This window comes from Pan troglodytes, chromosome 17 (genome assembly GCF_028858775.2).
Source record: "Pan troglodytes isolate AG18354 chromosome 17, NHGRI_mPanTro3-v2.0_pri, whole genome shotgun sequence".
NCBI classification, from domain to species: Eukaryota; Metazoa; Chordata; class Mammalia; order Primates; family Hominidae; genus Pan; species Pan troglodytes.
Genome location: NC_072415.2, coordinates 16,285,702 through 16,308,611, shown reverse-complemented (window position 1 = coordinate 16,308,611; position 22,910 = coordinate 16,285,702). Strand labels below are relative to the sequence as shown.

Genomic DNA, 22,910 nt, shown 5'->3' with positions numbered 1-22,910 from the left:
ACTACAGGCACACGCCACCACGCCCGGCTAATTTTTTGTATATTTAGTAGAGACGGGGTTTCACCATGTTGGCCACGATGGTTTCCATCTCTTGACCTCGTGATCCACCCGCCTTGGCCTCCCAATGTGCTGGGATTACAGGTGTGAACCGCCACGCTCAGCTGCAAAGTGATTTAAATTTATCAACAATTTTAATGCAAAATTTTTGTCATTTGTGATATTTTCCAATAGCTTATCCGAATTCCTTAGAATCAGATTTCAAAATAAGATTCCCAAGTCAGATTTCTTTGAAATTACAATCCGAAAATATTTAGATTTTAGAAAGGTAATGTGGTAAATATTCTGCCTATTATGGAATAACTCTAATGGCAAATCATATGAATAATCACATGAACTGGGATCAATAAGACTACAAATACCCCTGGTCGGGTGCGGTGGCTCACACCTGTAATCCTAGCACTTGGTGAGGTTGAGGCGGGTGGATCACAAGGTCAGGAAATCGAGACCATCCTGGCTAACACGGTGAAACTCTGTCTCTACTAAAAATACAAAAAATTAGCTGGGCGTGGTGGCAGGCACATGTAGTCCCAGCTACTCGGGAGACTGAGGCAGGAGAATGAATGGCGTGAACGCAGGAAGTGCAGCTTGCAGTGAGCCAAGATCAAGCCACTGCACTCCAGCCTGGGCGACAGAGCGAGACTCCGTCAATTCACTAGGGATAAAAGTCAGAAGAACAGAAATTGTGAGTTCCTTTGTGAAGATCCAAGGACCTTCAAGGACCTCTGAATAGCCAAGAATAATCATTCCTGTTTTTCATCTTCAATGGAAAAAAGAGCCCATTATACCTTTCTAGCCTATTCAGGAATAAATAACAATGAAATTTTATTTAGTGTAAACTAACAAAGAAAACAGAGTAAGTTAATGAAATGTAGTCTCTACAACTTGTTAGACTGTTTATTTTTTATTTGTTTTTTATTTTTAGTTGGACTTTGTTTTTGAGACGGAATCTCGCTCTGTCGCCCAGTCTGGAGGGCAAGGGCTTGATCTCGGCTCACTGCAACCTCTGCCTCTCAGGTTCTAGTGATGCTCCCTGCCTCAGTCTCCCTAGTAGCTGGGATTACAGGCGCACACCACCACGCCCAGCTATTTTTAGTAAAGACAGGGTTTCGCCATGTTGGCCAGGCTGGTCTCCAACTCCTGACCTCAGGTGATCTGCCCGCTTCAACCTCCCAAAGTGCTGGGATTACAGGCTTGAGCCACGGCACCAGGCAACATGCTAATTTTTGTATGTGTGGTAGAGACGGGGTTTCACTCCATGTTGGCCAGGCAGGTCTCCCCCTCGATCTCAGGTGATCCACCGGACTCGGCCTCCCAAAATGCTGGGATTACAGGCCAGAGTCACCGCGACCGGCCTGCGTCCATGTTACTTAAAGTACAAAGTAACCTACAAAGTAACCGGCCAGGCGCGGTGGCTCACGCCTGAAATCCCAGCATTTTCAGAGGCCGATGCAGGCGAATCACCTGAGGTCGGGAGTTGCCGAGACCAGCCTGACCAACATGGAGAAACCCCATCTCTACTAAAAAAAAAAAAAAAAAAAAAAAAAAAAAAAAAATTAGCCAGCATGGTGGCACATACCTGTAATCCCGGCTACTCAAGAGGCTGAGGCAGGAGAATCGCTTGAACCTGGGAGGCGGAGGTTGTTGCAGTGAGCCGAGATCGCACCATTGCACTGTAGCCTGGGCGTCAAGAGCCAAACTCCGTCTCAAGAAAAAAAGATTACATCCTGGCACGGTGGTTCATGCCTGTAGTGGCAGCAGCGGTGGCAACCCCAGAACCTGTCCGTGCCACCAGCAGCGGCGAACCCCAGGGTCGGACGCCGCCACTGCGCCTAAATCAGGCGGTGGGACCTCAGCTGTGTGAGGGCGGGAACCTGCCGCAAAGCCTCATCCTGGCAGCTATACAGGGCCCAGAGGTCGCGCTGCCAGCGCGGGCCAAGGAAGAGCAGAGCCCAGGGTGGAAGGGCGGTGCACTCGGCGACCCTCAGCGGTCTGGGCCCAGCCCTGCAGCCTCCACCGTGGACTCAGGTGCAGCTCCCACCTGAACATGGCACGCGGCAGCGGGGGCTCCAACCCGGACCCTGTCAGTGCCAGCAGCAGGGCGGATACTTGGGCCAGAAGCTTCCAGGGCGCCTAAGTGAGGGGGTCGGTCCCCAGCTGCAGGAGGGCGGGAATCGACGCTCAGCGCCGCCCTGGAGGCTGCACGGTGCCCAGTACCAGGGTCCAGCTCCTGGATCGCGGGTCGGGGAGGGGCCAGGGGCGGCCATGTCAAGCAGGCCGTGTTGCAGGGCGCCCCACACGTTCCGCTCCAGGGAGGCCCGCCAGCCCGGCAGCGCCTCCAGCGGCCGGTGCCACCTGCACGCGGTGCCCGGTGGAGCGCGGCCAGGGCGCGTGTCTCCTCAGCCTGCTGAGCTGCGCGTGAGCTGCTGCTGTAACGCTCTAACGTTAGAGCAGCTAACGGCTCTGCTCGGAATTTCTCCCGACAGAGGCCGGAGTGTTCAAGAGCTTGGCGATACAGAAATTTCTGCTGGTGTTGGGGCGGGTGCGGGAACTGAAGACGGGCGAGTGCGAGCCGGGGGCGGGTGCTGGGGAAGGGTAAGCGGGAAGCGAGGGCGAGGGGTAGGGGCTGGGGAAGGGCGAGCGGGAGGCGCGGGCTCTCTCTAGCAGGGGGCTGCAGCCATGAAGAGGCTCTTAGCTGCCGCTGGCAAGGGCGTGCGGGGCCCGGAGCCCCCGAACCCCTTCAGCGAACGGGTCTACACTGAGAAGGACTACGGGACCATCTACTTCGGGGATCTAGGGAAGATCCATACAGCTGCCTCCCGGGGCCAAGTCCGGAAGCTGGAGAAGATGACAGTAGGGAAGAAGCCCGTCAACCTGAACAAAAGAGATATGAAGAAGAGGTACCAGGCCCTGCCTGAGCCGGGGCTGCAGGAGGAGGAGGCGGCTGTGGGAGGATCGCCCCTTCAGAGTGGTGGCTGGGGGTCCTGGGGACGAGGGGAGCAAGTGGAGGAGTGGCGGGCGATGGGGCGGCCGTCCTGGGCCCTGAGGTCTTGGCCTTCTTCCCGGTCAGGCCCCCCCAGGCCTGGGATGGGGGCGCCCTGCAGGGCAGAGGGCCCAGGCCACCTTAAAATCAACCCCAAGCTTTAGCTGCTTTCTCCTTCACTTCCACTTCCCCTCACAAAGCACTGTGTAGAAAATTTTAAAGTGATTAAACTCACAAAATTAAGTACATACAGGGTTTTACTTTTAATGTACAGGTTTTAAAAGATAATGTTAGATACACTATGAAATGGTGCATAATGAAATAATTCCCATAATATATGACCTTCTTGGCTAAAAATTCTTTGGATAAAGTCCAATGTCCATTTTGATATCAATGAATGTCTATGTAAATATGTTCTTTGCTGAGGGACCTTACAAGGAAACTTCGAGGTGGGAAGATGGTTTATGTTCTTGAATTTAAGAAGACTCATTTTTCTCAAGTTGAGACTTACCAGTTTTACATAAACCAAATAAAGCTATTAACGTTTTAACATTTTTTAAATTACACAGGCTTTTACTGTTGTGATGACATTTTAAATATTTTGTAATGGAGTAGAAAAGTCTTGCCCTTCTAGATATCAAAATGCGCTATTAATTTGCACAAAATGGGCCAGGAACGGTGGCTCACGCCTGTAATCCCAGCACTTTGGGCGGCCGAGGCGGGTGGATCATCTGAGGTCAGGAGTTCAAGACCAGCCTGGCCAATATGGTGAAACACCGTCTCTACAAAAATACAAAAATTAGCTGGGCCTGATGTCGGGTGCCTGTAATCCCAGCTACTTGGGAGGCTGAGGCGGGAGAATTGCTTCAACCTGGTAGGTGGAGGTTGCAGTGAGCCGAGATCCCACCATTGCAATCCAGCCTAGGTGACAGAGTGAGACTCTGTCTCAAAAAAAAAAAAAAAAAAAAATCACAGATTGTTTGCTAACAGCTGAAAAGACAGGTAAATGCATACAACAGAATAGAAAATCCAGAAACACCCAAACATATGTAAGAATTTAGAACTTGATAATGATCACAAGGATCATTATCCTTGTGGAAAAGAATTAGTTTCATAATTCTTTTAGGAATATGAATTATTAGGAAAAGAATTAGTTTCATAAGTGAAATGCCTGCTTTTTGGAGAAAACTAGATTTTTATGGCACAAAATAAGTTCCTGATGGAATATAGATTAAAAATTTTTAATATACGAAAAGATAAAAATACCAGAAAAAACATAAATGCCTATTTACACAGATACATTTTTATGTTGACAAAACCTTTCTAAGAAGCTCAGAAGCAAGCGTTCTGAAGAGCAATTTAGTAAAACAAAAATTAAATCGCCCTGCATATGAGAAAAAATAAAAGGCAGCATACTTGTAAAATATTTACTACTCATGTATGTGTGTGTGTGTATACATATTAGAATTAAAAATCTTCCTTTTATAGAGAATTCACTCAAATCAACAGAAAACCCTCTAATTTAAAATTGGGCAATTTAAGTTAGAGATCTAAATTGCAGATCTAAAAAAGTATTTGGCCTCTAATTTAAAACTGGGCAAAGTCCTTTTTTAAGATCTGCAAGTAACCTATGCACACAGGAAACAATATTAGTGTTCCTGGTTAGAGAAGACATTTAAGTTAAAAGAGGAATCAAATACTGTTTTCTATCCACAAAGTTTGTGAGGATAAAAAGCAGTGATATTTATAGTACTCCTTAAAGTGTAAGTTGCAGATGAGTTTTCAAATAAACAATTTGATGGTAAGTACCATATTTAAAAAATTGTATATGCCCATTAGTGATCCATTCTATTATACTAAAATATTTTTAGAAAATAATGCAACATACACACAATTTCTTTTCTGAGCACTGCTTAAAATATCAATGTATTAAAAAGAATCCATTTAATGGCTTTTATAAATACATTTCAGTGAGTTTACACCATGGGATAATATGTGACCACTCAAGGTAGAAACATATACAGAAGTATGTTGACATTTGAAAATGTATTTTGGTGTACCAAGTGAGGGTAAAATTCAGTTTGATTATACATACAGACTATGGTCTTGTGTTATCTGAAATTATGTCCAAAATATGATAAAATTTGCTATTTGAGGATACTTGTTTTAATATAAAATGTTTTTCCTTTTTATTATCTTTGATTTCTGCATTGAGCATGTACGATGCTATTAGTAAAAGTTTATTATTAATGAAATAATTTTTGGGAAGAGCAGCAATATGTATTTTGCACAGATGAAAATAATTTCTCACTTTCTATATTTTATTTTTTTGTGCATTTGTATATTCTGTGAACTTTTAGCATCTTCAGAAGAGAATCTTTTTATCTCTGCTTATTGATTTACATATACATTTTATTAAACACATTTTTATTATATATAGGCTTATTACATATATGTCAATAACTATAGATTAATCATTTTAGTGTAGTTTTATTATTAGAAAAATAAAATCACAAATATAAGTGCTTTATTTATAGCAGTTTTTTAAGATATTGTACTTCCCAACTGTATTTATCCATTCTTTTAATCCATTTATCACATGTGTAAGCTGGATGCCTATTATGTAGAAGATACATTCTATTAACTCTCAAGACCTTTTCATCCTTAAAAATTTCATGTTTACCTGCTCAGCCTGAGCAAAGTGAGAGATTTAAAATTGGAGTATTAGGACTGAATCTCAATTAAGCTTTTCCTCTCATCTTTCAAACAAAAACACTTCTGAAGTGAGAAACGAGTAAAAGATAACTACCAACCAGGATTTTGGAAATTTATAACAGCTCTAAATAGTAATATTAATCATCAAAAATACCTAATTTACATGCATTCTATAAATCTAAATATGAATTTCCATACATTCTGTAAATCTAAATATGGAATAAAATGAGCCATACCTATTTATTTGAATCCAAAGTTTTCTTTGGCTTGAAGTTTTTAAAATCTTGAAGAAGTAGTTTCTTTTAACAATTTGTTGTTTTTATTTCAACTCTCCTATTGTGTAGTCCTCTAAAAAGCTAAAATTTCTTTCAGTGTTAATCCTGTGACTAGGACTGCCATCGTCCTGTTATATATACCGTATTCCACTTCTTGGAAGACACTGTGAATTGTGTGATGCCTCTTTATTTTATGCACCAATTAAAGATTGTTTAAATTTCTGCCAAATATAGTTGTAATAAATAATGAATTATAAATGGCATTTCAATGTCAGAGATGTTAAAATATGAGCAATTGAGCATCTTAGAATCATTAAAATACTGTGTTATCTCTAACCTTTAAAACACACCACGAAGTAGGCATAATTGCACCATTTTACTTAAAATGTTTTCTTTATTAAGTAGTAGTAATAATTATAATATCTAACAATTACTTAGCTGTTACATGTACTAGGAACTCTCCAAAATACTTTGCATAGATTCTCAATGAGGCATCACAGTGATGTCCTGTGAGATAACTGCTGTATTCATCTCCATTTTATTGATGAGAAAATCGAGGTGCAGAAAGTTTAAGTGACAGCTAGAAAGTGAAAGACCTTAAAGTAATATTCAAGCTCAAGTTGAACTGAATCCAAAGGCCAAGCTCTTTGTATTCAAACAGGCCACTCTTTCATTAATGCGGTGAGTAATAAGAGAATGAATGTTGTACTTTCTTCAGGAGAATATTAAATATTTGTTTTGAAGGCAGAGAAAGAGCATGGTATTTAATGTTTACAATTACCTAAATCATTGTATGTTTTGAGACAGTGGGCTACACTTTGCCTAAAAGTCCTCTCACTCTCATAGGACTGCTCTACACTGGGCCTGTGTCAATGGCCATGCAGAAGTAGTAACATTTCTGGTAGACAGAAAGTGCCAGCTTAATGTCCCTGATGGCGAAGGGAGGACACCTCTGATGAAGGTAAATAGTAGCCAGTTTTTTCAGCGGGAGATGGATTTGGTTTAAATACATAGAATAAAAATGAATTTAGTTGAAATACAACTAGTTTGTGAAACCTGTGGAATACTTATTTTGATTTCCTATAATTTATAATGTACTTCTTGCTTTAATACTGACAGGCTCTACAATGCGAGAGGGAGGCTTGTGCAAATATTCTCATAGATGCTGGTGCTGATCTAAATTATGTAGATGTGTATGGCAACACGGCTCTCCATTATGCCGTTTATAGTGAGAATTTGTTAATGGTGGCAACACTGCTGTCCTATGGTGCAGTCATCGAGTTGCAAAACAAGGTAGACATTAACTAATGTTATTTTCAAAATATTTGAAATCCATTTGTTTTAATGTTAACATATGTAAGGCTTTTATATTTGGAAACACAAACATTCCTTGAGTGAAAATAATTTGAAAGAACTTAATTATCTAAGATTTAACCTTAAATATTAATTTTTTAAAAGAACTATTAGAGAGTATAGCTTTTCTGTGCATTTATGATAAATATTTGAATTTGTTAAAGGTAAAACTTTTTCAAATATTCTTTCCTACCCAAGTTTTTTTTTCTTTCCAATTAGTGTAAAACTACAGGAAAGCAAAATTTGCCTGTGTAAATTGAGTCAACATGTAAAATTTAGGAGATGTGCAGAAATCTGGATTTCCTCTTAAAGGATTGAATCTGGTGTCTCTTGAGCACATATGACTGTTTGGTATGCTAAGACGACGTTCTAGCTTTACACAAAGCATGTTTCCAGTTTGCCACTGTGCCCACCTAGTTATATCACTTACTGAACTTACCTCTTTTGCCTCTGTAAATATTTCAGTTATCAATTCCTCTCTCATAGTATATTTTGGTAAAGGTTTCAAGGTATTCAAGACAGTTGATAGCTGTTTATAATATATAGTTTATATTTTACATTAATTCATTAATACTGGGGTTGACTTCTAGAATTTAGAAGACTTTTTAAACAATGATTTTTCTGTATATAAACCCTAAATAATAATCTTTTATTAGAATGCCTTTAAGCCTTTTTAGATTAATCATGGTTGTATTTGAATAGGTTATGCAAATTGCAGAAAATATTATATCCTCCTTAGAATTGTCCCTTAAAATTCAAGTGATTTAGGGGCTTCTGTTATGCTAATCCACATAGATGAGTTAGAACTTTCATTAATAAGCCATTTTATTCATATTTTTGATATTTTTCCAAAAAGTAAGTAGCAATTACAATAGCAACCAGAATAAAAATGGATTATTGCATTGAAAGAAGTAGATATGCATTAGGATCCTAGGATTATCATTACAATTGAGAATAAACTTTTATACTGAATTTCTAATAGCCGAGAAAAAATTCTATTGTCTTGTAATAGGAGAAACCTCATGGACCATTTAATAATAAGCAGTCAAATTTCATTTGAAGCCAATCTCTTTCGATTTAGAGCCACTTCCTTAGTGACCCATTTAGAGCAGGAGTGCCTGACATTGGCATCTGGGATCTTGGGATTATTGATAGAACAGAATCAAGACAATTTGTATCACCTACAGGAAACCTCCATTTTTCTTGGGAAGCTTTCAAAACTGTATCCCTGAAATTCTAATTTGTCAAATGTTAATCTCTGCCACAAAAATATATTGTCAAATAAGTATTAGGCAAAGTTCAAGTCATTTATTGAATAATGGACATTTAGTTCACAGTTTTATAATATTTCTTGAACATAGATAATGGTGGAATCTGTTGGGGTACAGTGCTTCTGGTAAGGTAATTATTCTTTGGAATATAGTTTAAGAAACACTGCTCTAGAAGTAATATTATAGATTACTCATTTAGTCAAAAACAAAGTATTTACTACTATGTCTTAGGGTTTAAGGATATAGAGATAAAAGATACAGCCCTTGCCCTCATGAAGCTCTTGGTTTAGATGGGAAACCATAAAATCATTACAATATAATGATTTTTGGAGATAACCAGAATTAATGTGGTGATGCAGACGCTGAATATTTACAAGGGAAGGTGCAGTGCATGGGAAAGCACAGAAAAAGGAGAAAGAGGGGACTGCTATTGATTTACTTGATTTACTTTCTACTTTATGTGTTTAAGTTAATAGGATATTATATAAGGTATTCAGTTCAGCTGAGAAATATGTAATTTCATGAATTATAAATTGTTCTGCTATTTTACAGGCTAGCCTCACACCCCTTTTACTGGCCATACAGAAAAGAAGCAAGCAAACTGTGGAATTTTTACTAACAAAAAATGCAAATGCGAACGCATTTAATGAGTCTAAATGGTATGGTAGTTCTTTTTTTTTACTAAAAAACACTTGACTAGTGTTCTAGAGTAATAATGCTCAAGTCAGAAATATTAAATTAACAACATTTAGTTAAAATTATTAGATTATAGTGAAACATATCAACACAAATTATCAGAAGAAAAGCAATTATTTGGACTCGTCAACATAAAAAACAGTATATAGTAGGACTTCTCTTATTATATTGACTGATTCTTATTTGTAATCTGATGATTTTGGTTGCATTATTTTCTATTAGCTAATGTGGTTCTGCATCAGTTTTAAGAAGTATGAACTTTTTTAGTTTGCTTTATAATTCAATATTGAATTATTAACAGTTTTATAGTATTTTTCTAACTTCTCTTTTTTATACACTTTTTTAATTTCTTTTTTTATTATTATTATACTTTTAAGTTTTAGGGTACATGTGCACAATGTGCAGGTTTTTTACATATGTATACGTGTGCCATGTTGGTGTGCTGCACCCATTAACTCGTCATTTAGCATTAGGTATATCTCCTAATGCTATCCCTCCCCCTTCCTTCCCCCCCACCCCTCAACAGTCCCTGGTGTGTGATGTTCCCCTTCCTGTGTCCATGTGTTCTCACTGTTCACTTCCCACCTATGAGTGAGAACATGTGGTGTTTGGTTTTTTGTCCTTGCAATAGTTTGCTGAGAATGATAGTTTCCAGCTTCATCCATGTTCCTACAAAGGACATGAACTCATCATTTTGTATGGCTGCATAGTATTCCATGGTGTATATGTGCCACATTTTCTTAATCCAGTCAATCATTGTTGGACATTTGGGTTGGTTCCAAGTCTTTGCTATTGTGAATAGTGCTGCAATAAACATACGTGCGCATGTGTCTTTATAGCAGCATGATTTAGAGTCCTTTGGGTATATACCCAGTAATGGGATGGCTGGGTCAAATGTTATTTCTAGTTCTAGATCCCTGAGGAATCGCCACACTGACTTCCACAATGGTTGAACTAGTTTGCATTCCCACCAACAGTGTAAAAGTGTTCCTATTTCTCCACATCCTTTCCAGCACCTGTTGTTTCCTGACTTTTTAATGATCGCCATTCTAACTGGTGTGAGATGGTATCTCATTGTGGTTTTGATTTGCATTTCTCTGATGGCCAGTGATGGTGAGCATTTTTTCATGTGTCTTTTGGCTGCATAAATGTCTTCTTTTGAGAAGTGTCTGTTCATACCCTTTGCCCACTTTTTGATGGGGTTGTTTGTTTTTTTCTTGTAAATTTGTTTGAGCTCATTGTAGATTCTGGATATTAGCCCTTTGTTAGATGAGTAGGTTGCAAAAATTTTCTCCCATTCTGTAGGTTGCCTGTTCACTCTGATGGCAGTTTCTTTTGCTGTGCAGAAGCTCTTTAGTTTAATTAGATCCCATTTGTCAATTTTGGCTTTTGTTGCCATTGCTTTTGGTGTTTTAGATGTGAAGTCCTTGCCCATGCCTATGTCCTGAATGGTATTGCCTAGGTTTTCTTCTAGGGTTTTTATGGTTTTAGGTCTAACATGTAAGTCTTTAATCCATCCTGAATTAATTTTTACACCTTATACACTTTTTAAAAAATGCAATATTTGCTGGGCATGGTAGTTGTTGCCTGTTATCCCAGCAGTTTGGGAGGCCAAGGTGGTTGGATCACTTGAGGCCAGGAGTTTGAGACCGGCCTAGCCAATATGGTAAAACCGCATCTCTACTAAAAATACAAAAATTACTGCCATGGTGACGCATGCCTGTAGTCCCAGCTACTCAGGGGACTGAGGCACGAGTATCGCTTGAACCCAGAAGGCAGAGGTTGCAGTGAGCTGAGATCATGCTACCACACTGCAGCCTGGGTAATAGAGCGAGATTCTGTCTCAAAGGAAAAAAAAAGCAATATTAAATAGAAACAGGAGTTTAAAACCATTTTGTCTTTAGGACGACTATTTGCTTTAATAAAGTTGTTTTCTTTGAAGCATATTAATTTTAGGTTATCCCTATGTGACTGACTATTAATTGCTATCACCAGATACTGTGAATTTATTATTTTTTTCATTTTTTTCATAGTGTATTTTTATTTTTAATTTGTATGGGTAGAGGGAAGAAAGACATCTTTAATCTGATTAATATTTTAGTTAATTAAGCCATAGGTGAGTGATAAAGAGAAAAGGGATAGGCTTTTGATTCACACAAGACTGAGTTTAATTTCTAGCTTCCTCACTTGATAGGTGTGACCTTGCAAACATTACATAATACCAAGTATGACTTTCTATGTGAAAAGGAGAATAATAATATGTGCTTTAAGGACGATTGTGTTGAAGTAACATTATAAATATCAACAGCATTTAATTCAGTGTCTCATACATTCTTATCAACATCATTAACTAAACTTACTATGACTACTACTAATATCATCATTCCTAATATTGTTTTAAGCCTTCAGATTGCTCTCTCTTGTCTGACTTCTAGCTGATTTTGAAGTACAAAATATTATATCAGACTAAGGAAGAAATAGATAATTCTTCCCTTAAATCTTTGCCTCTTTTAGGTTAGTGAACAAATCATAATTCCTTGCCCCTCAAGGGACTTTATGTTAGCCAATTCTAGTATGCCATACCCCAGTGGGACATGAGTCTTTTTGCCCCTTCCTTTTAGATTTGGTGGTGATTTGCAAGGATAAACACTTGAGCACTCAAGATACTTATGTTTGTTAGTACATGTAAATGGTTAATTCTACACTGATAGGCACATATTAAATTGATTCTGCTCGTAATAAGTTATCTCTTTGTTATTTTAGCACAGCCCTCATGCTTGCCATATGTGAAGGCTCATCAGAGATAGTCGGCATGCTTCTTCAGCAAAATGTTGACGTCTTTGCTGAAGACATACATGGAATAACTGCAGAACGTTATGCTGCTGCTTGTGGAGTTAATTAGTAAGTGTTTACATTTAAAGGCTAGGTGAGATTTTATAGTTTGTTTCAGGTAGTTTTTGAAAGACAATGACTTAGTTCACTTCATCAGCCAGAAACTAGGCAAAAAGCCAGACTAGTTAGAAGGAGTACTGGGTCCAGGATTCTTTATTTTAGGACTTTCAACAACTTTATCCCTAGGGATCCTAATGTTGACTGCTTGATTTGAAGTATAACCCCTAGGCTCGGGATAAACACAGTGTCACAATTTTGATTTTTCTAATTAGTTATTTGGGTCTGGAAATGTCCACTTCGGCAGAAAACCTGATAGTGTCCCCTGGGGGCTGTCTTCCATACCTTAATACTTGAATTTTTAAAAGGAATCTAAGGGGTTCCTTAAGTCCAAGGAAGACATTCATTTTGCATAAGTCAGAAGGATTGGGGGGGACAGGGCCATTCTCTTCATTTTGTTGTTTCCATTGATTCTGTTGCTGTGCCGTTGCCATTGAAACTGCTTCTGCAGTCTGGTAATGATTGACCTTTGTGACCAGGATGCCCTTACTAACACAGATCCCTCAGTTTTCATGGTGATCCATATGTAGACTTCAAAGTTATTACAGTTTTTTAAAGTTCACATACATATTCTCAGCCATTGTTTCCAAAGTACCAGCACCCTGCTCTGGCAGCTAGGACTTTTATCTTTTGCCACACACATAGTGAGCAAATTGACCATTCTCCTCCCACTCAAAACCTGATGTGAAACCCACATCTTAGCCCGGACTTGGCCTAGACCTTCATGATAAGTTATCATTTGAGTGACTTTTTCTATTTTCTCTAGCAAATATTAGTTGTGAAAGTTTAAGACTGTACGACAGGTTGAAATACTGTTACAGGAAGAAATTAGAGATCCATTTTTATTTTGTTACCAGATCTATATTCCTGGCACTTTATATCCCGTGTAGCACCGTTTTATAGGTAGTGGAAGGTCTCATCTTATTCTGTAAAATCCCATGTCATCTTTCCAAAGTTGTAGTGGATTCCAACTTGTGGTTGTTCCCTCAAGTGATTCCCTTTTCCTGAAAGTAAAAATCTTCCATGTTACTTGCATCTTTACCTCGAGTTTTTAAAATCTTTTCAAATTCTGCATTACCATGAAGCCATTCAATAGACTTCAGTCTATCTCAAGTAAGTTGCTTAGATTTAACAGAGCTAAGCCTCATCCATCACTGATCGGTCTTCACATATAAAAGTAGGGATTTGTGCTGGTGTCAGGGGTACATATACTAAAATTGAAACAATGTCAAGAAGGTTAGCATGGTCCCTGCACAAGGATGACACACAAATCTGTGAAGTGTTGCATATTTCTTGCAGTCCCCAAAAGGACATTTGACTAACTAGCTCCAAGGAAATGGTGTGAATCAAAGCAAAATGGGTGACACCCAGGATTGCAGTTGTGATTTTCATACAAAAAATATTTATGTAAGGTGATCTATGAAATGAGATGTGGTAACACATAGGATCTTGTGTGCAATATGTTGTTAGTAGGCCTCTCAGAAATGAGAAAATACCAACTTGCATCTTGTTTGTGGAACTTACAAAAAATAAAGGTAGGGTTTTGTGTTCCACAGCAGCTGGAAATGAACATCGTGACTTAAGCATCATTCTAACAAAGATTTGTTGATTCAGGTTTAAGGAGGTAGATAAATAGTAGTAGTAGTCCAAGCCAGGTGCTGAGATCTGTTAGTTTTCTGCCTTTGGTGTGATTGATGAGGTCGGTAATAGAGGATAATCAGGTTATCCAATGTAATGAATTAATATATTTACAAATAAATTTCATTACAAATTATAAAATAGCTTAGATGCCTTGAATTACAAGCCACAAAGAATAGAACATCTAATAACCAAAAGTAGGAATTAATAACAGAAAACTGCAACATTTCAACATTACAACCTATGAAGAAACACTTTTTTTAAAAAAATTAAATTTATTTTTTGTAGAGACAGGGTCTCCCTGTGTTGCCCAAGCTGGTCTTGAACTTCTGGGCTCAAGCAATCCCCCTGTCTCAGCATCCTAAAGTACTTGCATCACAGGCATGAGCCACCGCACCAGGCCAACACATTGGGTTTTATTGGGAATTTTAAAATAGTTTCAGCAATAAGATTCAAGAATAAATTATTTCATTGCTTCACTATTTCTTTGAGCATTTTAAAAATGTTATCTTGTTTAATCTTTGTAATAACCTAGTGAAATAAGTCTCTAAAATCCTCATTTTTAGAAGACATTGAGCCTAAGAGAAGCAACTTGTTCAAGAAAAAATACCTGTTGGTAACTGCGCTAGGACTTTTTCTGAGTTAGGGACATTTTCCATTAAGCCAAGCTAACTCTAGTTAATTTACTGAGTTATACTGCCCTCAATTCATGAGTATTTCATCTTACTTTATTTATTATTTAATTAGAAGCTTAATAAGTTCATAGAGCTTACAAACTTAAAGTCTGTGAAATAAGTAACGTTCTGATGTTAGCTCTGATATTGTCTGAAATACTCTAAGAACTTAATAAATTTGGTAAATGTTTTTCATATCTTGTTAAAATAGTAATTTTATTTATTACATTTTTATACATAGCATTCATCAACAACTTTTGGAACATATACGAAAATTACCTAAAAATCCTCAAAATACCAATCCAGGTAAGACTTCGGATAGCAAACTACTCTTGATGGTGCTACCATAAGATTATGGAAGTGCTGATCACAAAAAAGCAATTCAAAAAGCAATGTGCAAATAGCATGTGTTTACATATATACATATATGTGGGTGTGTGTGTATATATATATGTATACATAGCTTTGATTTATTTTTTTAATTTATTATTCAGAATTAGTTAAGAATTTAGGTGTAGGTAGTTTATAATCTCAAAAAATATTATCTGAAAAAATATTTAATTATGGTCCCTAAAATCCTATATAATATTTTGTGTATATAGGTAACACAATTTTTAAGTTTGTATATTGTATGATTCCTCAATTGTCATAACAACTTAGACTTGTTATACAATGTGTAACCCTTGGTGTGATTGATGAGCTCAGTAATAGGGGATGATCAGGTCATCCACTTTAATGAATTAATATATTTATAAATAAATGTTATTACAAATTATAATTAGTTTACATGCCCTGAATTACAAGCCACAAAGAATTGAACATCTAATAATGGAGAGTAGGAATTAATAACAGAAAACTGTAACATTTGAATATTATAACCTGCAGGGGTCTATCCTGCAGACCCCGGCTGCATGACGGATGAGACACATACCCAGACACCCATATTCAGTGAAAGAGCAGCAAGGGTTCCGAGACCATTACAGACACCAAGGAAGGCGCTGTAAGGAGTCAGCAGCCACAACCCTGGCAGGCTGGCCCTGTGGGCATTTATTAGCAAAGTTTTAATGACAAAGGCTTTGAGTCAACATACCTGTGGGTAATTAATCTGGTCACCCCACCCCAGGAGAGCCATCCTGCCCATGGGTGATCAAAGGGGAGTCTTAAGACTGCATGAGTAAACAAGCTATTTAGATAAACTACTCTACTTTCCTTTGTACCCACTTTAGGTTATTTACTCAAGGTAAGGATTAGACTGCTTTCAGCCATAACCCTATCTTGAGACTTTTACAAAACTTTCTGGCCTTCCAAGGAGATTTGTGTCTATGTCCTATAATGTCATCTTAAAATGTTTCCCACGAGCCTGATGAACTCACACAATAAGCTATGAAGAAACATGGTTTTATTTATTTATTGTAGAGACAGGGTCTTCTTATGTTGCCCAGGCTGGTATTGAACTTCTGGGCTCTATTTAATTTTTACAATAAATGGTTTGCATTTAGTAAATGAGAGTTAATTACAGTTGAATCTTGAGCAATATGAGAGTTAGGGTGCTGATCCCCCATGCAGCTGAAAATCTGCTTCATATGAAAATCTGTTTCTTTTGACTCCTCCAAAACTTTGCTAATATTCCACTGTTGACCTGGAGCCTTATTGAAAGCATAAACAGTCAATTAAACACATAGTTTCTATTTTATATGTACTATATACGGTATTCTTACAATAAAGTGAGCTGGAGGAAAGAAACTGTTATAAGGAGGAAAAAATATATTCACTATTTATTAAGTGGAAGTCAATTATTATACATAAAGGTCTTCATTCTTACTGCCTTCATGTTGAGTAGTCTGATAAGGAGAAGGCAGAGGAGAGATTTGTCTTGCCATCTTGCAGTGGGAAAGGAAAAGAAAAATCTATTAGTGGGCTCCTAGAGTGAAAACCCTTATTCAAGGATCAACTGTGTGACAAAGTGACTTGTGTCACTAAAAAAGTAACTATCTTTAGAATTTGGAATTTAATAATACTTTTCTGGCACCATAAACAAATGTCAGCAAGAATTACAAAACTTAGCCAGGGTGCATCAGTACCAATAGGAGATTATCTTTCAAAGATACCTACTGAGTGCAGAAGTCAGAAAAGCAATTCTTTGTTGAGAAGCGCAGGTTATGTTACATAGTCTTGTACCAACAAGGTCTCACTATTATCAACTTCATTCCGTCTAAGTTGAAACCAAATAAGATATATTTACTTCATTAGAGCAAGGTATGTTGTTCTATCTACTGGATAATTAGTGTGTTAATAGTAATTTTGTTACAGCAAGATACTCTAATAGCCAAAATATTATCATTATAAATATTCAAATAGCTTAACTCTAAACACAAAAAATTATTAAAAAATTACAAAAACTTTTCACAATAATGAAAATGCTACTGTGATACCTAAATGTGACACAATGCATTGTACAATATGAACTGTATGAGCACATCTTTATTATATATTTATCAAAGGACCTCTATAAGTTAGGTTTGGCAAGTTGCAGGAGACAAAGATGGAATACACATAGTTTGGGTCTTTAAGGTGCTCATAATACAGAAGAGCTGTGCCTATTGAATTTCTGCATTTTTCCAACAGAATTTCCTTAAAAATGTTTTTTATTCGTTTATCTGCTTGTCCACTTAACAAATAACTGTCAGCTATCTTTAAGGTACTAAGTATCTTCCTTGTTATTATCATTGTCTTTTTTTATTTGCTTCTTTATTAAGATACTAAGCATTTTTCTTCTTATTATTATCTTTTTTATTATTTATTACTTTATTTAGTGTTTACTCTGTGCCAGAACCCCTTTTGGAGCTTATAATTATTACTTACTATGTCATGCCATTACCATATTCAGCATGTGTCAGAAATTTTATATCCAAGGTGAAGAACTAAAGCTTTAAAATGTTTGGTAGTGTCCAGGCACAGTGGCTCACTCCTGTAATCCTAGCACTTTGGGAGGCCAAGGCAGATGGATTGCTTGAGCTCAGGAGTTTGAGACTAGCCTGACTAACATGGTGAAACTCGTCTCTGCTAAATACAAAAAATTAGCCAGGTGATGTGGCCTGTGCCTGTAATCCCAGCTACTTGGGAGGCTGAGGTAGGAGAGTCGCTTGAGGTAGGAGAATCGCTTGAATTGCATTGAGCTGAGATCATGCCACTGCACTCTAGCCTGGGTAACAGAGCAAGACTCCATCAAAAAAAAGAGAAGAGAGAAAAGAAAAGTTTGGTAATATTTAAGGAAAGCATACAGAATAAGTAGAAGTTTGCCAGGTGAAGTCAGGAGGATGATATTTAAGCAGAAAGAAAATTTAACCAGATTGTGTGTTTGGCAGAAGGAACATCTACAGGAACACCTGATGAGGCTGCACCCTTGGTGGAAAGAACACCTGACACGGATGAAAGCTTGGTGGAAAAAACACCTGACGAGGCTGCACCCTTGGCGGAAAGAACACCTGACACGGATGAAAGCTTGGTGGAAAAAACACCTGACGAGGCTGCACCCTTGGCGGAAAGAACACCTGACACGGATGAAAGCTTGGTGGAAAAAACACCTGACGAGCCTGCACCCTTGGCGGAAAGAACACCTGACACGGATGAAAGCTTGGTGGAAAAAACACCTGACGAGGCTGCACCCTTGGCGGAAAGAACACCTGACACAGCTGAAACCTTGGTGGAAAAAACACCTGATGAGGCTGCATGCTTGGTGGAGGGAACATCTGCCAAAATTCAATGTCTGGGGAAAGCAACATCTGGAAAGTTTGAACAGTCAACAGAAGAAACACCTAAGAAAATTTTGAGGCCTACAAAAGAAACATCTGAGAAATTTTCATGGCCAGCAAAAGAAAGACCTAGGAAGATCACATGGGAGGAAAAAGAAACATCTGTAAAGACTGAATGCGTGGCAGGAGTAACACCTAATAAAACTGAAGTTTTGGAAAAAGGAACATCTAATATGATTGCATGTCCTACAAAAGAAACATCTACAAAAGCAAGTACAAATGGTAAGATGCTTGAGTGAACTTTGCAGGGTTTATTGGCACTTTGGGTTCCCTAGTGAAAAAAGTGTGATATGGGAGTTGTTGGGAATGACCTGAATATCTAAATAAGGCAAGCTTAGGCAACACTTTTTAATAGTGTAGAAATAAATAGATCTTATTCTGTAGGCCCTGGAAAAATTCCCACAATACTTCTGGTTGTAAATATTAGATGAACTAACTAACAGTGGCTAAAATCATAGGAACCAAAGTTGTTTTGGTAGTACAGGGATATCATAGGATCCCTTTTGTATTTTTTATTTTATTTTATTTATTTAGTTTTTGAGATGGAGTCTCGCACTGTTGCCTGGGCTGGAGTGCAATGGCGCGAGTGATCTCGGCTCACTGCAACCTCCGTCTCCTGGGTTCATGCAATTCTCCTGCCTCAGCCTCCCAAGTAGCTGGGATTACAGGCACCCACCACCACACCTGGCTGATTTTTTGTATTTTTAGTAGAGACAGGGTTCCACTATATTGGCCAAACTCCAACTCCTGACCTCGTGATAGCCCCGCCTTGGCCTCCAAAAGTGCCGGGAATTCAGGTGTGAGCTACTGTGCCCAGTCAGGATCCCACTTTTGGTTGGCTAATTAGCAACAGCTCCAATCATCATGCTCTCTCAAGACAATATTTAAAGGCTGGAAGGGCTGCTTTGTTCACATGTTTCTTTTAAATAGAGAGAAAACTTGGAAGCTTGCAATAATCTTCCTGTAACATTTTCTTGGCTGGATTATACCACATGCTCATTTCTAAGCCAGTCACTAGGAAAGCAAATGTAATTACTGTGATTAGCTTAGAAGAATGATTTCTATTTTTGAGATGGAATGGGGGGTAATGGAATAATGAATATCTAAATAAACTTGTGTTTCTGCAGCAAAAAAAGAATAAATAATTACTAGGCATAGGAAGCCAGCAATGTTTTCTGCAGGGATTCATTGGAAAAGTTTGAGCAGGGGAGTCATAAGATTGGATCTGAGCATCAGGGCATTCTGGTCGTGGTATAAGGCAGAGATTGGCAAACTTTTCCTGTAAAGTGCCAGATAGGAAATATGTTAGACCGCTGGGTGTGGTGGCTCACGCCTATAATCCCAGCAGTTTGGGAGGCTGAGGCATGTGGATGGTGAGGTTAGGAGTTCGTTCGAGAACAGCTTGGCCAATATGGTGAAGCCCCATCTCTACTAAAAATATGCAAAAGAGCCAGGCTTGGTGGCACGTGCCTGTAATCCCAGCTACTTGGGAGTCTGAGGGAGGAGAATTGCTTGAACCCAGGAGATGGAGGCTACAGTGAGTTGAGATCACACCGTTGCACTCCAGCCTGGGTGACAGAGCAACACTCCATCTGAAAAAAGAAAAAGAAAAAGAAAAAGAAATATGTTAGGCCATGTGTCTCTATAACAGCTAATGAACTCTGCATTGTAGAGTGAAAGCAGCCATAGATAATGTGTGAGCAAATAGGCATGATTGCACTCCAAGAAAACTATGTATAAAAAACCATTTGGTAAGCTGAATTTGGCCTGTGATACACAGTTTGCTGGCCCTTCACATAGAAGATAGATGGAGGGTAATTACATAAAAAGATTTAAAGACAAAGTAAGCTTTTGTAGTAGTTCATGCTATAGTCTTTTTTTTTTTTGTCACCAATCTGTGGCCTAGTATCAATCTATTATGAAAATTTGACCCTTCCAGGGTAAAAGGAATCAAGTTCAGAAGCTCAATTTACAGATTTAAACCTGTATGTCTTTCTTTGCCATTATTTTATTTTGATTTGTTTTACTGAATTTTTTTAACTTAAAAAATAACAATAGTAATTGGTAGGGTTTCTTTTTCACTGTGAAAGCCATCAGTTAAGGGGCCATGTCTAAGTAGGAAATATAAATATAAAATAATAAGTTTGTATTTCCAGTGTCACTGGAAAGATAAAGCAAGGGCAGAAAAGAGGTACAGTTAATATGGTTTAGTTATTATTGAGTTTAAAAAGCTAGGGGACAGAGAAAATCTCAGGTCTTAAGTTTACAGACTGTGCATGAGCATTTACAATGCTCATGGGGAAGGAGTAGAAAATTGTCAGGTCAGGGCTGGGCATGGTGCCTGTAATCCTAGCACTTTGGGAGGCCAAGGTGGGCAGATCATGAGGTCAGGAGATGGAGACCATCCTGGCTAACACGGGTGAAACCCCGTCTCTACTAAAAATACAAAAAATTAGCTGGGCGTGGTGGCAGGCGCCTGTAGTTCCAGCTACTCAGGAGGCTGAGGCAGGAGAATGGCGTGAACCCAGGAGGTGGAGCCTGCAGTGAGCCGAGATCTCACCACTGCACTCCAGCCTGGGTGACAGAGCGAGACTCCATCTCAAAAAAAAAAAAAAGAAAAGAAAAGAAAAGAAAATTGTCAGGTCAGCAGAGAAGTGCAAATAGTCATGGGACAGACCAACCATTTTCTTTACATATTGAGTTCAATGAAACATTCATGTGGGATATTTTCTGTAGGTAATTGGTTTATACGTATTTCTAGCTGGAGATAGAACTCTGGTTGGAGATGTAGGCTTAGAATAATTTTATTATAATTATTAGGCAAAGCCATAGATCTCAATGAGCTTATCCATGATGCAGAAGATGTAGAATAAGAAGAAAGCCATTGACAAAACCTTGGGAGTATCAACATTTCACAGAGTCAGAAGACTTGGTAAAAGAGATTGAGCAGTGGCTAATGAAAAGTAGGAGAGGAGTTACTTTTAAATGTGAGAATTTCAAGCAGTAAGATTACTGAAAAGTCAATTAGATTTAACTTACAAGTTCTTCAGTGGTAATCTGTTCAAAAGAATTATTTTAGGGTTGTTAAGTATACTGTTGATATGGTTGATATTTCTGGTGTCGAAGAAAAAATCTCCCAAGATCCTACCTTTTTGTAACTGAAGCAGCCAACATACCCAGGGTCTGGAAAATTGTCTAGACTGGTAAGTACATATGCCAATATTTTTCCAGAATTGTCAAAACCTAAGGGTAAAGTGTGAGGAAAAGTGTTGTCTTTTTTATCTGCTTCTTGTGGAGAGTGGAGATCTGTGTTGTGTCTCTCTCTCACACAAACATAAACAAACACACACAAATAAGTACAGTAATTCACCCTTATCCATGGGGGGTATTTTCTAAGACACCCGGTGAATGTCTGAAACTGTGGATAGTATGAAACCCTATATATACATGTTTTTTCTATATTTGCATATTTATGATAGTTTAATTTATAAATTTGGCACAGTAAGAAATTAAGAATAACTCATGATAAAATAAAACAATAACAATACATTGTAATCAAAGTTAGGTGAATACGGTCTCTCAAAGTGTCTTGTATTGTACTCACCCTTCTTTTTCTTGTGATGACTGTGAGATGATATAATGCCTATGTGATGAGATGAAGTCAGGTGAATGAGGTAGGAGTTGTCATGTGGTGTTAGGCTACTAATTATTTCTGGCTATCTGACTACATATCAGAAGGTGGATCATCTGCTTCATGTGATGGTGGATCATTGAGCCATGATAATGTTGATGGTTGGGACTCAGAAACAGACCATTTTGATGACTAATGGTCAGATAGCATATGCAAAGGAATGATTCATGACCTGGGTGAGATGGAAAATGATGTCTTAATATTTCATCATACTCCTTAGAATGACACATTATTTAGAACTTATGACTTGCATATTTCTAGAATTCCCCATTTAATATTTTTGGACTATGGTTGACCATGAATAACTGAAATCACAGAAATCAAAACCATGGATATTATATTGTGAAATCTATGTTTGGTCTTCAACACTGTTTTCTGGCGTACAACTCATAGAATGTTTAGAATCTCCAAAGTGATGTCTTTGTATGCTAATAATTGAGTGATGGCTGGCAGTCCCTAGGTAGCTTCAGGATAGGAGCTAGTCACAAGAAAGAAGAAGACATGATGTGTTGGGACTTTCAGCCCCACCCCTCAACCTCCTAGGAGGTGAAGATTAGGTCAATTACCAAGAGCCACAGATTTTTTTTATTCATGCCTATGTAATAAAGCTTTCTTTAGAACCCAGAAGGACTGGGATCAGAGACCTTCCAGATAGCTGAACATATGGAAGTGTTTGGAGGCTGATGTGCCCTGGGAGGACATGGAAGCTCCATGCCCCTTTCCTATAACTTGCTCTATGCATCTCTTCATGTGTCTCCTTTGTGATACCCTTCGTAATAAACTGGTAAATGTGTTT

The 22,910-nt window shown here is 38.4% G+C and overlaps 1 protein-coding gene, 1 long non-coding RNA gene and 1 other non-coding gene across 4 annotated transcripts in view; 2 read left to right on the top strand and 1 right to left on the bottom strand.

Annotated features, from left to right (window-relative positions):
- The first annotated feature begins 2,479 nt into the window (after nt 1–2,479).
- The window catches only part of LOC455512 (ankyrin repeat domain-containing protein 30B), a 94,518-nt gene continuing 74,087 nt past the window's right edge, over nt 2,480–22,910 (top strand). Inside the window, exons 1-7 of the mRNA XM_063795491.1 lie at nt 2,480–2,957; nt 6,877–6,991; nt 7,150–7,323; nt 9,207–9,313; nt 12,114–12,251; nt 14,853–14,917; nt 17,977–18,645. Of these exons, the coding sequence (XP_063651561.1) occupies nt 2,737–2,957; nt 6,877–6,991; nt 7,150–7,323; nt 9,207–9,313; nt 12,114–12,251; nt 14,853–14,917; nt 17,977–18,645 (1,489 nt within the window). The 5' untranslated portion in view covers nt 2,480–2,736. The remainder of the gene's footprint in view (nt 2,958–6,876; nt 6,992–7,149; nt 7,324–9,206; nt 9,314–12,113; nt 12,252–14,852; nt 14,918–17,976; nt 18,646–22,910) is intronic.
- LOC112206661 (uncharacterized) lies at nt 13,130–22,520 on the bottom strand. 2 transcript variants are annotated; one of them, XR_002941097.3, is made up of 3 exons: nt 22,028–22,520; nt 16,724–16,823; nt 13,130–13,303 (listed from the first exon to the last, which is right to left on the bottom strand). It is a non-coding gene; the product is annotated as an uncharacterized LOC112206661 (long non-coding RNA). The 2 variants fall into 2 exon arrangements; XR_002941098.3 differs by lacking the exon at nt 13,130–13,303 and adding an exon at nt 16,024–16,257 and having other exon boundaries at nt 22,028–22,496.
- LOC112206671 (U6 spliceosomal RNA) lies at nt 13,487–13,593 on the top strand. The gene has a single exon (XR_002941106.1). It is a non-coding gene; the product is annotated as a U6 spliceosomal RNA (small nuclear RNA).